Source organism: Cebus imitator, unplaced genomic scaffold (assembly GCF_001604975.1).
Source record: "Cebus imitator isolate Cc_AM_T3 unplaced genomic scaffold, Cebus_imitator-1.0 Scaffold77, whole genome shotgun sequence".
NCBI classification, from domain to species: Eukaryota; Metazoa; Chordata; class Mammalia; order Primates; family Cebidae; genus Cebus; species Cebus imitator.
In genome coordinates this window covers 6,198,607-6,213,136 of record NW_016107392.1, presented here as the reverse complement: position 1 = coordinate 6,213,136, position 14,530 = coordinate 6,198,607, and the positions used below count along the sequence as shown (strand labels likewise).

Sequence of the window (14,530 nt, the reverse complement as noted above, 5' to 3'; positions counted from 1 at the left end):
TCAAGCGATTCTCCCACCTCAGTCTCCTGAGTAGCTGGGATTACAGGCACCCACCACCATGCCCAGCTAATTTTTTTATATTTTAGTAGAGACAGAGTTTCACTATTTTGGCCAGGCTGGTCTCGAACTCCTGACCTCAAGTGATCTGCCTGCCTCAGCCTCCCAAAGTGCTAGGATTATAGGTGTGAGCCACTGTGCCCGGTGTAGCATTTCTTATATACCGTAATTTTAGGGGGTTAGGGCTTTATTTTTCTGTTTCTTTTGGGAGATTTTAAGAAAAATTCTGTGAACACAGAATTGAGCTGATTTATCTCATTTTCTAAAACGTTAACAAAAAATGTGCCCGCCTCTGTGTATATAGAACTTGGAGGGATGTACGTTACATTAACATATTAACACTAATTACGCATGCTGGCATTATAGGTGACTTTTATTGTCTTATCTAAATCAGCATGAACTACTTTTATAATCATAGAAATAAAAAAACTATTTTCATATTTTATATTAAACTTGGATTTTTTAAAGTGCAAGTTTGATAATGTTTCTGCTTTGTCTTGCCCAAAGATTTTTTTATTTTATTTTTTTTTGAGACAAAGTCTTGCTCTGTCACCAGGCTGGAGTACAGTGGTGTAATCTCGTCTCACTACAACCTCTGCTTCCTGGGTTCAAGCGATTCTCCTGCCTCAGCCTCCCAAGTAGCTGGGACTACAGGCTTGCGCCACCACGTCCAGCTAATTTTTGTATTTTTAGTAGTGACAGGGTTTCACCTTGTTGGCCAGGATGGTTTTGATCTCTTGACCTTGTGATCCACCCGCCTTGGCCTCCCAAAGTGCTAGGATTCCAGGCATGTGCCACCACACCCGGACCCAAAGATTACTTCTCTTTATGTTAGTGTGAAGATGTTAACAACTCTCTTTTTCCCCCCTTATTTTTCTCAAATAGATAGCTGCGTGTTGGGAGGCACACTACTAAGTTCTTTACCGGGGCATCTCATTTAATCCACCGTGTGTGTGTGTGTGTGTGTGTGTGTGTGTGTGTGTGTGTTTGTGTGTCTGTCTGTCTGTCTGTCTGTCTTTCTGTGTGTGTGTGTATCTGTGTGTCTCTTAAAAATTCTTATTTTATATTCAAGAAAGCAGAGCTCAGATATGATTTATAGCCATAAAGAACAAGTATATTTTACTGGACATTAATTCTAGATTTCAGAACATGTGGGTAATGAATGACTTCCTTGAAGTGATAAAATTCCAGAACTATCAAACTGAACTGTAATATGAATAAAATGGGTTAACCAGACAGCTCTATTAATCATCTTATCTTCACTTAATTCTATAGAGATGACTTGATATTGTTGACCCTAACTTACAACTCTATATAGGATCCTAAGATACCTTCTGAATCATCTAAAGAGAGTAAACTATATTCAATATTGTTCTAATATTATGTGTTCCATTATGTTATGTCCTTATAAATGAGAAAGTTAGCATGATTTATTGGAAAGAAAACTAAGTCGGAAGATCTACTCTCTAGTCCAATTCTACTACATATATCTGTTGTTTTCACTTTCATCTTCTGATGAAACACATGCCCTCCTACCTTAAGGAGTCAAAGGAAGAAAAATAAAGTTTGTTGTAGGAAAGTGTTTTGAAAACTAAAGCATCACACCAAGGTATTATTACTGATTATTAATGGAAATTATACAGATTGCCTGTATTCACTTTTGAATAATCTGAACATACCATCTCTCAGCCATGCTTTATTAAAGTTTATGAACCAAGAGTTTTAATTTTTCTCAACAATTAAGTGGGACAATACAGGTAGCATTTTTCTTTTCCCTGGTGTCTAAGGAAACAAAATATTTTTCAGATTGAAAATTGAGGCATAAATAGAAAATTTATGAAGCAAGCTAGTGACAAATGGAACTTAGGGTTGCTTTCATATTGCCAGTGCTTTTTCAAAAATCTTTTTGTGTAAAACTGTATTGTGTTCATTTTTCAGATTGAATCTTTCAGCTAGTCTACACTAAAAATTTACCTTTTTTTTGGAGACAGTCTCGCTCTGTCGCCCAGGCTGGAGCGAAATGGTGTGATCTTGGCTCACTGCAACCTCTGCCTCCTGGGTTCAAACAATTCTCATGTCTCAGCCTCCCCAATAACTGGGGTTACAGGCATGCACCACCACACTAGGTTAATTTTTTGTATTTTTAGTGAAGATGGGATTTTACCATGTTGCCCAGGCTAGTCTCAAACTCCTGAGCTAGGCAGTCCACCGCCTCGGCCATCCAAAGTTTTAGGATTATAGGCATTAGCCACTGTGCCCGGTCAACATTTACTTTTTAGAAGAATTTTTTACTTGCCCCCAAAACTCTCAAAGTGTCTCCTACACCAATAGAAATTGCACATAACAGTTTCTGAAGGTCTGTGAGAACTAAATGCTGTGTTCTTTTAGGAAGCAGCTCTCTTGGTTTTTGGCTTTTGTCTTTTTTGTTTTGTTGAAAGTATGATTCTCTATTAGTAAATAGGATATTTTTCCTGAAAAGTTTCTGTTTTTACTGTTATAACTATATTAAGTTTTTTAGTCTCTTCCTTTGGTGCTGTGACTTGGATTATAGTTCCTATTTTGGGGGGGGGGGTAATGCACATGTGTTAGAAAACTACGTAACTCTGGTATTTTTAGTGATTACAATGAAAACTTGGATTTCTAGACACCTTAAGAATAGTGGCTGGAACTTATTCCATACTTTTTCCGTATCTGTTTTAGAATTGGAGGAAGTGGAGATAAAGCTTAGCAAAAGAGATCCTTAGTTTGGGATAGGTTCTGCAACCCCAGAATTCATTCACAATGAAGGCTCCTTTTTTAGATTTTGAAAAGTCAAGTTAGCAAATTTGTTTTAGGATACTACAGACCAGGGCCTAGTGGATGGGCTAAGTCAGTGTCTCTGAAACTTGGGAGTGCAGCAGTCACCTGAGAAGTGGAGTTCAAACACAGATTGGGAATCAGTAGGTCTGGACTGGGCCTGAGGTTATGCCTTGCTAGTGAGCTCCCAGGTGATGTCAGTGCTGCTGTTTTCAGACTGTGCTTTGAGTTCAAGGAATTTCATCGCTTCTTGAAGAGTCTTTAAGTAACAATTATGATTTTGCTAGTGGAAAATCAGTTCTGCTCTTTACCAGACTTGAGTCCTATAGGCTGCTCTTGTTCTTAGGAGGTGGTAAATCTTTTTGGAATCTGTATTAGAAGACATCCAGGCAAAGATTATAATTATAGAAGAAGCATCGCTGGAAAGACCTGTGCAGTATTGCTGATTAAAATCCACTCTTTTTTCCCTTCTCCCTTCCCTCAACTTACTGCCCTCCTCTTTCTGTTACTGGGGCAATCTTTGTCACTTTAATATTCCCATGGCATGGTGATGCAACAGGATGGTAATTTTCAGCAGTTTCAGGTAAACCTTCCGAAACGTTCAGTGTTTGCTTCATTAGGAAGGAGTTATTCACAAGGCTTTTGAGGTGTTTTATAGAAAACAGTCATTCATCAGCTTAGGTTCTTGAGAGTTTTGTTCTGTTTTGAAAAAGCAGAGGTCTTACTTCTTCTACCCAAAGAGTAGAAAACATTCTGCTAAGTGAAATAAGCCTGACACAGAAGGAAAATATTGGGTGATTCTACTTGTATGAGGTATCTAGAATGGGCAAAATGATAAAGATAAAAAATAGAAGTGGCCAGGCACGATGGCTCACGCCTGTAATCCCAACTCTTTAGAGGGCCAAGGCAAGCGAATTCCTTGAGGTTAGAGGTTCAAGACCAGCCTGATTTGTTTGGGATGATAATTTAAAAGTTCTAGAAATAATGATGATATAGCCGGCTGTGGTAGCTCACACTTATAATCCCAGCACCTTGGGAGGCCAAGGCAAGTGAATCACCTGAAGTCAGGAGTTTGAGACTAGCCCGGCCAACATGGTGAAACCCTGTCTCTACTAATAATACAAAAAAAATTAGCTGGACTGGGTGGCGCACACCTGTAATCTCAGCTATTCGGGATGCTGTGGCAGGAGAATCAGCTGAACCCGGGAAACGGAGGTTGCGGTGAGCCGAGATTGCACCATTGTATTCCAGCCTGGGGGACAAAAGCAAAACTCCACCTCAAAAAAAAAAGAAAAAAAGAAATGATGATGATTATACAACATTGTGAACGTATTTAGTGCCACTAAATTGTACATGTTAAAGTGATAAATGTTACGTGTATTTTACCATTTTTTTTTTAAATTTTTTTGAAAAGTAGGGTAGATAAAAAATATTTTGGTGGTTCTCAAAATTGGCTGCATAATAGAATCACCTCGGAAACTTCAAATCCTAGTGCCCAGGCCAGGCTCCAGACCAATTAAGTCAGAGTCTTCAGTGATGGGATCTAGGCATCTGAAGTGTTTAAACTCTCCAATATGCAACCAACTTTGAGAACCACTATAGTGGATCACAATTCCAAACTGCTTCTCCATACTGTTGTGTCGGAATTTACTGGAAAAGCAGGCTCTTCTTACTGTCTGAAATTATCGAAAAATGTTTTTGTATATGATGTCATGCCATGCTTAGTAGGCATGAGATTAAGAGAATATATAAAGGCCAGGTGTGGTGGCTCATGCCTGTAATCCAGCACTTTGGGAGGTTGAGGCAGGAGGATTGCTTGAGGCCAGAAGTTTTGAGACCAACCTGGGCAACACAGCAAGACCTCATCTCTACTAAAAATTTTGAAAATAGCCAGGCATGGTGGTGCATCTATAGTCTTGCCTACTTAGGAGGCTGAGGTGGGAAGATCACTTGACCCCAAGAGTTCAAGGCTGCATTGAGCCATGATCGTGCCACTATACTTCAGCCTGAGCAATGGAGCAAGGCCCTATCTCAAAAAAGAAAGGAAAAAGAGAATATATACATAACAAATATAAACACCGGATGTGTTCTTAAATAGAACATAGCATATTTTGAGTAAAGAATAAGGATATATTCAGAAATACTAAAGAGAAGGAAATAGCCATATAAATTACTTATATAGGATACAACTTGACTAAGGAAATATTTGCAGTTTACATGACAGAATTAATATCCAGAGCATATTAATATTTTCTTCATATTCATAAGAAAAAGATAAATAGAAAAATAAGCAAATATTCTAAGCAGTTCACAGAGAGGAAAAATAACCAGTAAACATATAAAAAAGATTCTCAATTCACTAGTAATGGAAATTAAAATAAGAAACCATTCCCCCATGTCAGATGAGTCAAAATAAGAAAATTTGGTAATAAGGCTAGGCAAAGTGGCTCATGCCTGTATCCCATCACTTTGGGAGGCTGAGGTGGGTGGATCACCTGAGGTCAGGAGTTCAAGACCAGCCTGGGCAACATGGTAAAACCCCATCTCTACTAAAAATACAAAACATCCAGGTGTGGTGGTGCATGCCTGTAGTCCCAGCTACTCAGGAGGTTGAGGCAGGAGAATTGCTTGAACCCAGGAGGCGGAGGTTGCAGTGAGCTGAGATCATGCCACTGTGTTCCAGCCTGGGTGATGGAGTAAGATTGCTTCAAAAAAGAAAGAAAAAAATTAAAGATAAAGAAAAAAAGAGAGAAAATTTGGTAACAAAATGTGGAAGAGGATGTGAAAATGGGTATTGTCTAGTACTCTAAGCGACAGTGGGATTGGCACAGTCTTTCTGGAGGACAGTTTGGCAGTGTGTTAAAATGTTAAATCCCTTTAACCAGCAATTCCACTTCTCAGAAAAGTGAAATTGCTGGTTAAAGTGTATATGGATTTAACACTTTCTGCTGAATTTCTATGCACAAAGAAGCATGTACAAGCACTGTTTGTACAGCAAGAGGAACTGCAAGCAATCTAAATGTTTATCAATAGGGGAATGGCTAAATAAAATGGAAATTCTGTACTAGGCATCTGTTTAAAAAATTAGATTATTCTGGTTGTACTACCATGAGAAGATTTCTATGACAAAATGTTGAGTGTAAAAAACAAGTTATAAAATAGTGTACAGTATGGTACCATTTGTGTTTAATCACATTAAACTGCCTTTCTAGCACGTATTTATGTAAATGTATAGAATTTGGCCTAGAAGGAAGTCTGTTCATCAAGCTCATGCCTCTGGACAGAAGACTGAATTGAGGGAGAATAGATGGCAAAGAGGACTTTGACTTTATCTGTATTATTTACATTTTTGTAGAGAAGAGTACAACAAGCATAAGGTAACAGAAACTAACCAATCTGAGTCTCCTTCAAAGAGAAGGTGGGATGTTAAGAGCATTTTGATTAATGAGAGGGAGAAAGTTTGATAGGTTTAGGGTTCTAGATACAGAAGCAGAAGTCTTGGCTTGAGAGAGGAGTCTAAATAAGAGTGTCCATTGGCTGGCCTTCAAATTCACTAATTCTGAAGGTTACATTGATCTTTTCTCCAAACTTGCTCTTCTTGTGTTTTCTATGGGAATGTGGTTTTAGGGAAAATGAGATTAAGAGAAGCCAGTGTTTCTGCTTGGCACTACTAGGGAATGGGTGTTTCTAATAATAGCCACCATAGTCATCTCTCTGAACAGAGATCAGTAGTACAAATAACTTTCGAATATTGGGCAAAGGAATCACTTTGCTTTAGCTCTTTAATGCCCTTTAAACATCCGTTCAAATATAATTGGGTCTGTCAGCCTGGGCGGTAATAATTTTAAGTTAAAATAATGTTGCCACAGTCCGAAAAAATCTCCATTTTTTCTTTCCCTGCCACATTCCTATTTTCCTGTAGGCTACACAAAACATAACCTTTCAACATGGTTTGCTTTCAACTGCCTTCTCTATATTTATTATGTATTCTCTGATCTCTTCAGTAGAGGTAGAGTTCACAGATATGTTGATTTGAAAGACCTTTTCTTGGTAATTGAGCCTAAATGGACATCATTCAGGAGCCTCAAAATCCCTAGACTCAGGTAAATGCAGAGCAAAGACAGAGGGAACAAAAGGAGAGGGTATTTGGGGGTTGTATAAGGATAATGCGTTGTTGGATAGCAAAGAATTAACTGAATTTACGAAGGAAATTTCTAGCATAGCAAGAATTATTTTTTATTTTGATTGGATAAAACATTTTAGAGTTTTAGAGATTCTTTTATTTTAAACCTATCCATGCTTTCCACATAAATCTTTACTTTTCACTGACTCAGGCATGAATTTGATATTCTTATCTTTGCTAATTGTCCCCTGGAAGTGGTAATATTTTCTATTCTTTGCTGATTTGGTGTGAGTTTACTGACCAAGCTAGGCTACCGTAGGCCCACCTAGAGCCTTAAATCAGAATCAGAGTCCAGGAAAGCTTGTTCCAGCCCAATTAAAGGACAGTCTGAGAGGTTAGGCTTTAACTTTGCTGATCCTGTTGATTGTCTCCCTGTGGATTAAAGACAAACCTTCCTTAACAAGCACATCAAGAAGCTTTGGTTTCCAGAACTCTCCAGGACCAGTAATTAATTCAGCTGGTAATGAGAGCACAGTTCTGAATTCTGGAAAGGAATCATTTAACTCTTCCTGTACTGGACCGCTAGTTTCCCTTTATTAATAGTCTCTTTAGCCTTTGCACTGTTTATTTGGGACAGTATAAAAATAACCTGTAGGAAGATTGCCTTTTTTAATGAAGTCAAATGATCTCTTAAGCATTTAAAAGTAAAAAATACCCTTCATCCCCAAAATGTACACACCTGAAAAACGAGCTTTTACAGCTTGATAATTAGCACTTTTAAAAGCTGTTCTGCCCCTGAATTAGAACTTGTATGCCAGCAACTGATTTCACTCTTGGTCCATTTTTTGGCTTGATGGGGGTTCTGCCTGTGGAAGTAGCCTTCTTTTTATGCTGTTTCTGTTTCTGCTGCCTCTCATATTGGCCTCTAAGATCATCTTCCTAGGAGTTTGAAACATTTCTCATCCAGAGATTTCTAGCATATAAATCATCTTTGAGAATTTTCCCAGTTCTGTCTTTCCTTTAATTATGGTTACCCTTGAGTCACATTTTCTGACATGTTCCATTAGTAATCTGCTTATACATTTCCCCCCTTTTTTTTCAATTGCGGGGAGAGAAAGAGCACATGTGCAAGAGGGAGCTGCTTGTATTAATACATATTTTTAATGCTCGAGGACCCAGCAGAATAAGTCACCTAAACTTCCTGTACATTGTGGGTGGGTTGGTAGTAGCTTGCTTGCTTCAAAGCAATAATTGGTCCAAATGGTCAAGTTGTTCCTTCTTGGTTCCAGCACCCTTTATTTCTCATCCTCAACCTTGTTTGCACAGATAGATACATGCTACCTTCTGCTTTTTTCCACTACACTCATCCTTGAAAGCTAAGGATTCATGTCTTTATGTACATTAGTGTGTTCAGTATTAGTAAATCACTTCAGAAAGCTTGCTGTTTCTTTTCATTGGGAGACTAAATTCCCTATTTTCCCTGATTTAAAAGTAAAATGTCGTTTATCTTTGAAATATTTCTTTTTGGCAAATGGTCATATTTTGACTTTGATAAAAACTTCATATAGATTGAGTACCCCCTGTCTGAAATGTTTGGGACCAGAAGTACATTAGATTTCATATATTTTTGGATTTTTTTTAACATTTGCATATACTTAGTGAGATATCTTGGGGATAGGACCACGACCTAAACAAAGTTTGTGTTTTATATACACCTTATACACTATAGCCTGATGATAATTTCATATGGTGCATGAAATAAAGTTTTGACAGTGTTTTGACTATGACCCATCACTTGAGGTCATGGGTGGGATTTTCCAAATGTGACATTCAAAACATTCCAGATTTCGGATCTTCAGATTAGGGATGCTCAACCTATAGCAGATTAAGGATTAAAACTGTGCTGGATTAAAGCCGTGATGTTTCTGAATCCTCATTTGTTTTACATTTACAGTAGTTTTATTTAATAGATTTGGAGAGAGGATGCTTAAAGCATCTACTTTAAAAAAAAAAAAAAGAACAGTTTTTTCTTATTATAAAATCAGAATTATCAATCAGTTGCCAAAGAGCTATAATGCACCTAATTTTATAACAAATTAACCTCTACATTTTAGAACAAAAGTTATGAATGCTGTAGAAGTTACTGAAAAAAGATGGCTTGATGGCTGAGGTAGTAATAAAACTGCTATTAATATACATGCTATCTCAGCCTCTTAATTGACCTTGTATATTTGCTATTACTATTTTTAATATCATTACATTTTAATATTTTTTAAATTAAGATTCAGAGATAATTGGGATTCAGAGCCAACTCTGAGTCTTGTGGTCTTTGTTGTTGTTGTTGCTGCTGTTTTGAGATAGAGTCTTGCTCTGTTACCCAGGCTGTAGTGTAGTTGAGCGATCATAGCTCACTGCAACCTCCGCCTCCTGGGTTCAAGCAATTCTCCTGCCTCAGCCTCCCAAGTAGCTGGGATTACAGGTGTGTGCCACCACGCCCGGCTAATTTTTGTATTTTCTGTAGAGAGGGGGTTTCACCATGTTGGCCAGGCTGGTCTCAAATTCCTGACCTCAGGTGATCCACCTGCCTCGGCCTCCCAAAGTGCCGGGGTTACAGGTGTGAGCCACTGAGCCCAGCCCTGGTATTCTTTTTGATAGAAAGTGCTAACTTTAGAGAAGTGAGGCTGAGTGCAAAGACTCACACCTGAAATCCCAGCACTTTGGGAGGTCAAGGCAGGAGGATCGCTTCAGGCCAGCAGTTTGAGACCAGCCTGGGCAACATAGGAAGACCCCCTTCTCTACAAAAAAGGAAAAAAAAAAAAAAAACAATAGCTGGGCATGGTGGCACATGCCTTTAGTCCCAGCTACTGAAGCCTGAAGCCAGAGGATCCCTTGAGCCCTGGAGGTTGAGGCTGCATTGAGCTGTAATTATGCCACTGCATTCCAGCCTGGGTCACAGAGCAAGATATCATTGAGAGAGAGAGAGGAAAAAAAAGAGAGAAAGAATACTTAGTATTTGTTCCACAAAGAATGTAGGACTTGCTGGGCACTAAAGAATGGAATAGGAGCATGGAAAGTAGTCCAACAAGGGGACAGACCAAAGGCAGAGAAGCAGGAATGGGCTTAGCAGTCCACCAGACAGTGCAGAGACTTGTCTGATGGAGGACCAAGGCTGCATGGTGAAAATTCACGGGAACTGACTGTAGTATGAGACCAGGTTGTGGAGGGTCTGAAAAGCTGGGCAGAAGGATCTAGTTTAGTTTCCAATTTGAAGGTGTTTTGAGCATTGGAGCTCTGTAGGTAACATTTAGGAAAACCTGTCTGGCAAGGATATGTGGGAAGAGGGAGTGAAGGGAGAACTTGGAGTCCCCAAGAAAGCCAACTAGAACGGTACACTAGCTTTGGGCTAGAAAGTTAGAATCAAGGTGAGGCTGGAGAAGAAGGGATAGACACCAGAGACATTTCAAAGAAAATAAAAGAATTGGACTTGCAGTGCATGACTAGATAAGTGTTGAAGGAGAGAAATAAAGATAACTGACATTTTAAGTTTGTCTGGGGAAAGGGTGGTTTTCTAGTTGCTAAGATAAAAAGGTTGAGAAGACAAGTAGATTGCAAAGAGGGTAGGGTAGCGGTTTAAGTGAGGAGGCTGATGCTGAGCCCACCTTTCAAGTAACAGTGAGTTACTAGAAGTCAGTTGGAAGACTGGGTGGGAGAGCCAAAGCCAAACTGAGGATGAAAGGTGTCCACGTCCAGGTGCCAGCGTGACCCAGAACGGAGGAGTATAAGGAACTGTTGGTGCAAATAGGGTGAGGCGTCAGAAGTGAAGTGATTACCAGAATTACGGAATATACAGGATTCCAGGTGGATCTGAGCAGACTGTGTCAGGCTAGTATTCTCCACAGGGAGTGCTTTCTGACCACTTTAGGATTTTTGGTTGGTTGGTTGAAGACAGGGTCTTTCTCTACTACCCCCTTTAGGATTTTTGTTTCACGGCTCACTGTAGCCTTGACCTTCTGGGCTCAAGCGATCCTCCTGCCTCAGCCTCTCGAGTAGCTGGGACTACAGGCATGTGCCACTGTAGCTGACTGAGTTTTGTATTTTCGGTGGAGACAGAGTCTCACTGTGTTGCCCAAGCTGTTCTCAAACTCCTGGGCTCAAGCGATCTGCCTACCTGAGCCTCCCAAGGTACAGGGATTACAGGTGTGAACCACTGTATCCAACCCACTTTAGGATTTTGTTAATTTAGAATTATTTAGCCTCCTAATTTCATTTTCTCCAGATTCTCCTAGGTATGAATATAACAGATTCTCCTTTTTGGAAACTGTTAATGGTATTCAAATAAAAAGGAGTTTATGAAAGTCTATGTCAGTTTGTTTCATCTATACCTCTCAGAAAGCCATTTTCTTAACATGAATTAATATACAATATTGTGTGAGGAGTAAGCCCTTTCCTGCTTTGTGTATCTGAGGCTAGAAAAAGACACACTCCCAAGAAATCAGGATAAAGGGAAAAATGACTTTGAGGTGTACTTTCTTAAAATAACTGAAGTAATGACCGCATGAGCCAGCCAGCTGATGGGTTTGCAAATGGATATGTTTCTATCAGCCTGCTGCTTGATGCCAGAGCCAAATATATATGGAGTATATTATATCATATCCTGTAGGCAGGAGACTGTCGGGGCATTGGGGGACTTAGAAAGAGAGGTGAAGTGGCAGGCTTGGCACAGGAATTAACAGCATGACTACCATCAGCCAGAACTTCATTAGGTAAATATTACTGATTGGGTTCATGGTTCCCTACTATATAACAATTTGTAACATATCTGGCAAAATAATATCTAATATTTATTATAATAAGATTTATACGAACACCTGATATTTACAGAAATCTTTAATATTATAATGTTGGTATACTCATTCTCTCATTAATACTTTAAGTATTCCCATTTCTGTTTTTTTCTTGTTTTACTTTATAACTACAAATCCACATCCCTAAGTGTGACTCATTGCTGAAAGTGGCCTCTTTGGTTTTCAGCTGCAGGGGCAGTGTAGATGCATCCTTCGTTGCAGGATGCTACTTATCTCTGGGGTGCTGTAGACCACCAGGTTAAAAGGAAAGCAGGAGGTCTGGGAAAGAGGCACAGATCATAACTTGATAAACTGCTTTTCTTGCCAAAAATCATTATCAGCGATTAAGAATATTCACAAAGTAGACCGACCCCCAACACACACGCAGTGTGGTTACTATGCCAGGAAGTAAGAATGGCAGTCTTTGTGGTTTAAAGCCTGTTTGGTCTGGATTTGATTTGTAAAATAAATCTGAATGAAGTCAATAATGCATTTAAATTTGCACATGCTTTACTCTATCTATATGTCAGACTCGTGGACAATGGCTTAGCTTACTAGAAACTTTCTAGAAGAGTTTTAGGGTTATTTTCCATTTTTTTTTTAAAGTTAAAGGTCTGTTTATTTTCATATATTTTATAATCAACCACCTTACTGAATTCTCTTATTGTTTATGGTAGGTTTTCATTTGATTTTTTGAGATTCTCTAGACATAAGGTGACTTCACCTATAAATAATGATGATTTTATCTGCTCAGCTCTTATTGCTCTCTTATCTAATTGCGTTGATTCCTACTTCCAGAACAGTGCTGAAAACACCCTGAGCTTGGCACCTTACAAGATGCATGGAAACTGTAGAAGGGAAATGAGCTATAGTACCAATAATATCTTGGGAAGCAGAAATTAAAAATTAAACTTAGGGTCAGATATTCTTACTCTTACAGGAAAAAGTCTACAAAATGCAGCCTAAGGTGCACTTTACCAACATATTTATAATTCTCAACCACCTATAGAGCTATAGGAGCCTATGGAAAACAGTGGGTTTTCATCATTCATATCTCAGAATTCTCTAGGACCTTCCTGGAAACCTCTCTGTTGTTTAAGGTTAGAATTTAAGGAGTCATAAACACACCCCAGATATCTTTCGTGAGTACTGATGACCATACTGTTCTCTTCCAGGCTCAGCTTCGGGCATTTATCCCAGAGATGCTCAAGTACTCCACAGGTCGGGGAAAACCAGGCTGGGGGAAAGAAAGCTGCAAGCCCATCTGGTGGCCTGAAGATATCCCCTGGGCAAATGTCCGGAGTGATGTTCGCACGGAAGAGCAAAAGCAGAGGGTGAGAGTTCCTCTGACTGAGTTGCCTGGTTGCTTTTCTATCCTAAATTAACCGCCTCAATTTTTGTCATTTCTACATCTTGTGCTATAAAGTCTTTGTGTAATCAGTTAGCCTGTCCCTCCAAAGATTGATGTTTTTTGATTTATAGCCTTTTCCATTTGTCGCTCCATCACTATACTATAAAGAGAAGACTGGGATGAGTCCATGAATTTACACTGCGTCTTCAGGGTTGCCTTTGGAGCAGTTTTGTTGTTGTTTTTATTGTTTTTTAAGATGGAGTCTCGCTGTGTCACCCAGGCTGGAGGGCAGTGGTGCAGCCTTGACTCACTGCAATCTCTACCTCCCAGGTTCAAGCAATTCTCCTGCCTCAGCCTCCTGAGTAGCTGGGACCACAGGTGCATGCCACCAAGCCCAGCTAATTTTTGTATTTTTAGTAGAGACAGGGTTTCACCATGTTGGCCAGGATGGTCTCCATCTCTTGACCTCATGATCCACCCACCTCGGCCTCCCAAAGTGCTGGGCTTATAGGCATGAGACACCGCGCCTGGCCTATGGAGCAGTTTTAATTTTATGAAGTGCTTGGGAAAGTCAAAGAAACTTGAAGTAAAATTATTAATCACTTTGAACACTTAGAAATGCTCTTATTTCTGGGTACTAAAAATAATTGAAAAATGTAAATAAGGAATTAGAGGGATATGAAATCTGCCAGATGAGCCTGCTAATAGCAAAACTTTTAGAAGAAAGATTAAACTACATACCATTTCTTACTTTTTTCCCTATTTATTTTTCATTTAGCTTGGAGGTTTACTGAGAATTAGTATGCCATTCTTTATTAGAATAATCTTTCTTTGGCCAGGTGCAGTGGCTTACGCCTGTAATCCCAACACTTTGGGAGGCCGAGGCGGGTGGATCACCTGAGGTCAGGAATTTGAGACCAGCCTGGCCAACATGGCAAAACCCCATGTCTACTAAAAGTGACAAAAATTAGCTGGGCGTGGTGGCGGGCACCTGTAATCCCAGTGACTCGGGAGGCTGAGGCAGGAGAATCGCTTGAACCTAGGAGGTGGAGGTTGCAGTGAGCAGAGATCATCACACCACTGCACTCCAGCCTGGCCAACAAGAGCGAAACTCCATCTCAAAAAAAACAAACAAACAAAAAAGAATAATCTTTTTTTGTAAGAAGTTTAAGAGTTAGGCCGGGTGCGGTGGCTCACGCCTATAATCCCAGCACTTTGGGAGGCCGAGGCGGGTGGATCACGAGGTCAAGAGATCGAGACCATACTGGTCAACATGGTGAAACCCCGTCTCTACTAAAAATACAAAACATTAGCTGGGCATGGTGGCACGTGCCTGTAATCCCAGCTACTCAGGAGGCT

General features: G+C 39.6%; 1 protein-coding gene across 13 annotated transcripts in view; it reads left to right on the top strand.

Moving 5' to 3' along the window:
- NRF1 (nuclear respiratory factor 1) overlaps nucleotides 1–14,530 on the top strand; it is a 144,591-nt gene that overhangs the window by 80,938 nt on the left and 49,123 nt on the right. For all 13 annotated transcript variants that reach the window (XM_017532572.2, XM_017532580.2, XM_037740000.1 and 10 more), the window contains one exon: nucleotides 12,996–13,154. In XM_017532572.2, coding sequence (XP_017388061.1) covers nucleotides 12,996–13,154 — 159 coding nt within the window. The remainder of the gene's footprint in view (nucleotides 1–12,995; nucleotides 13,155–14,530) is intronic.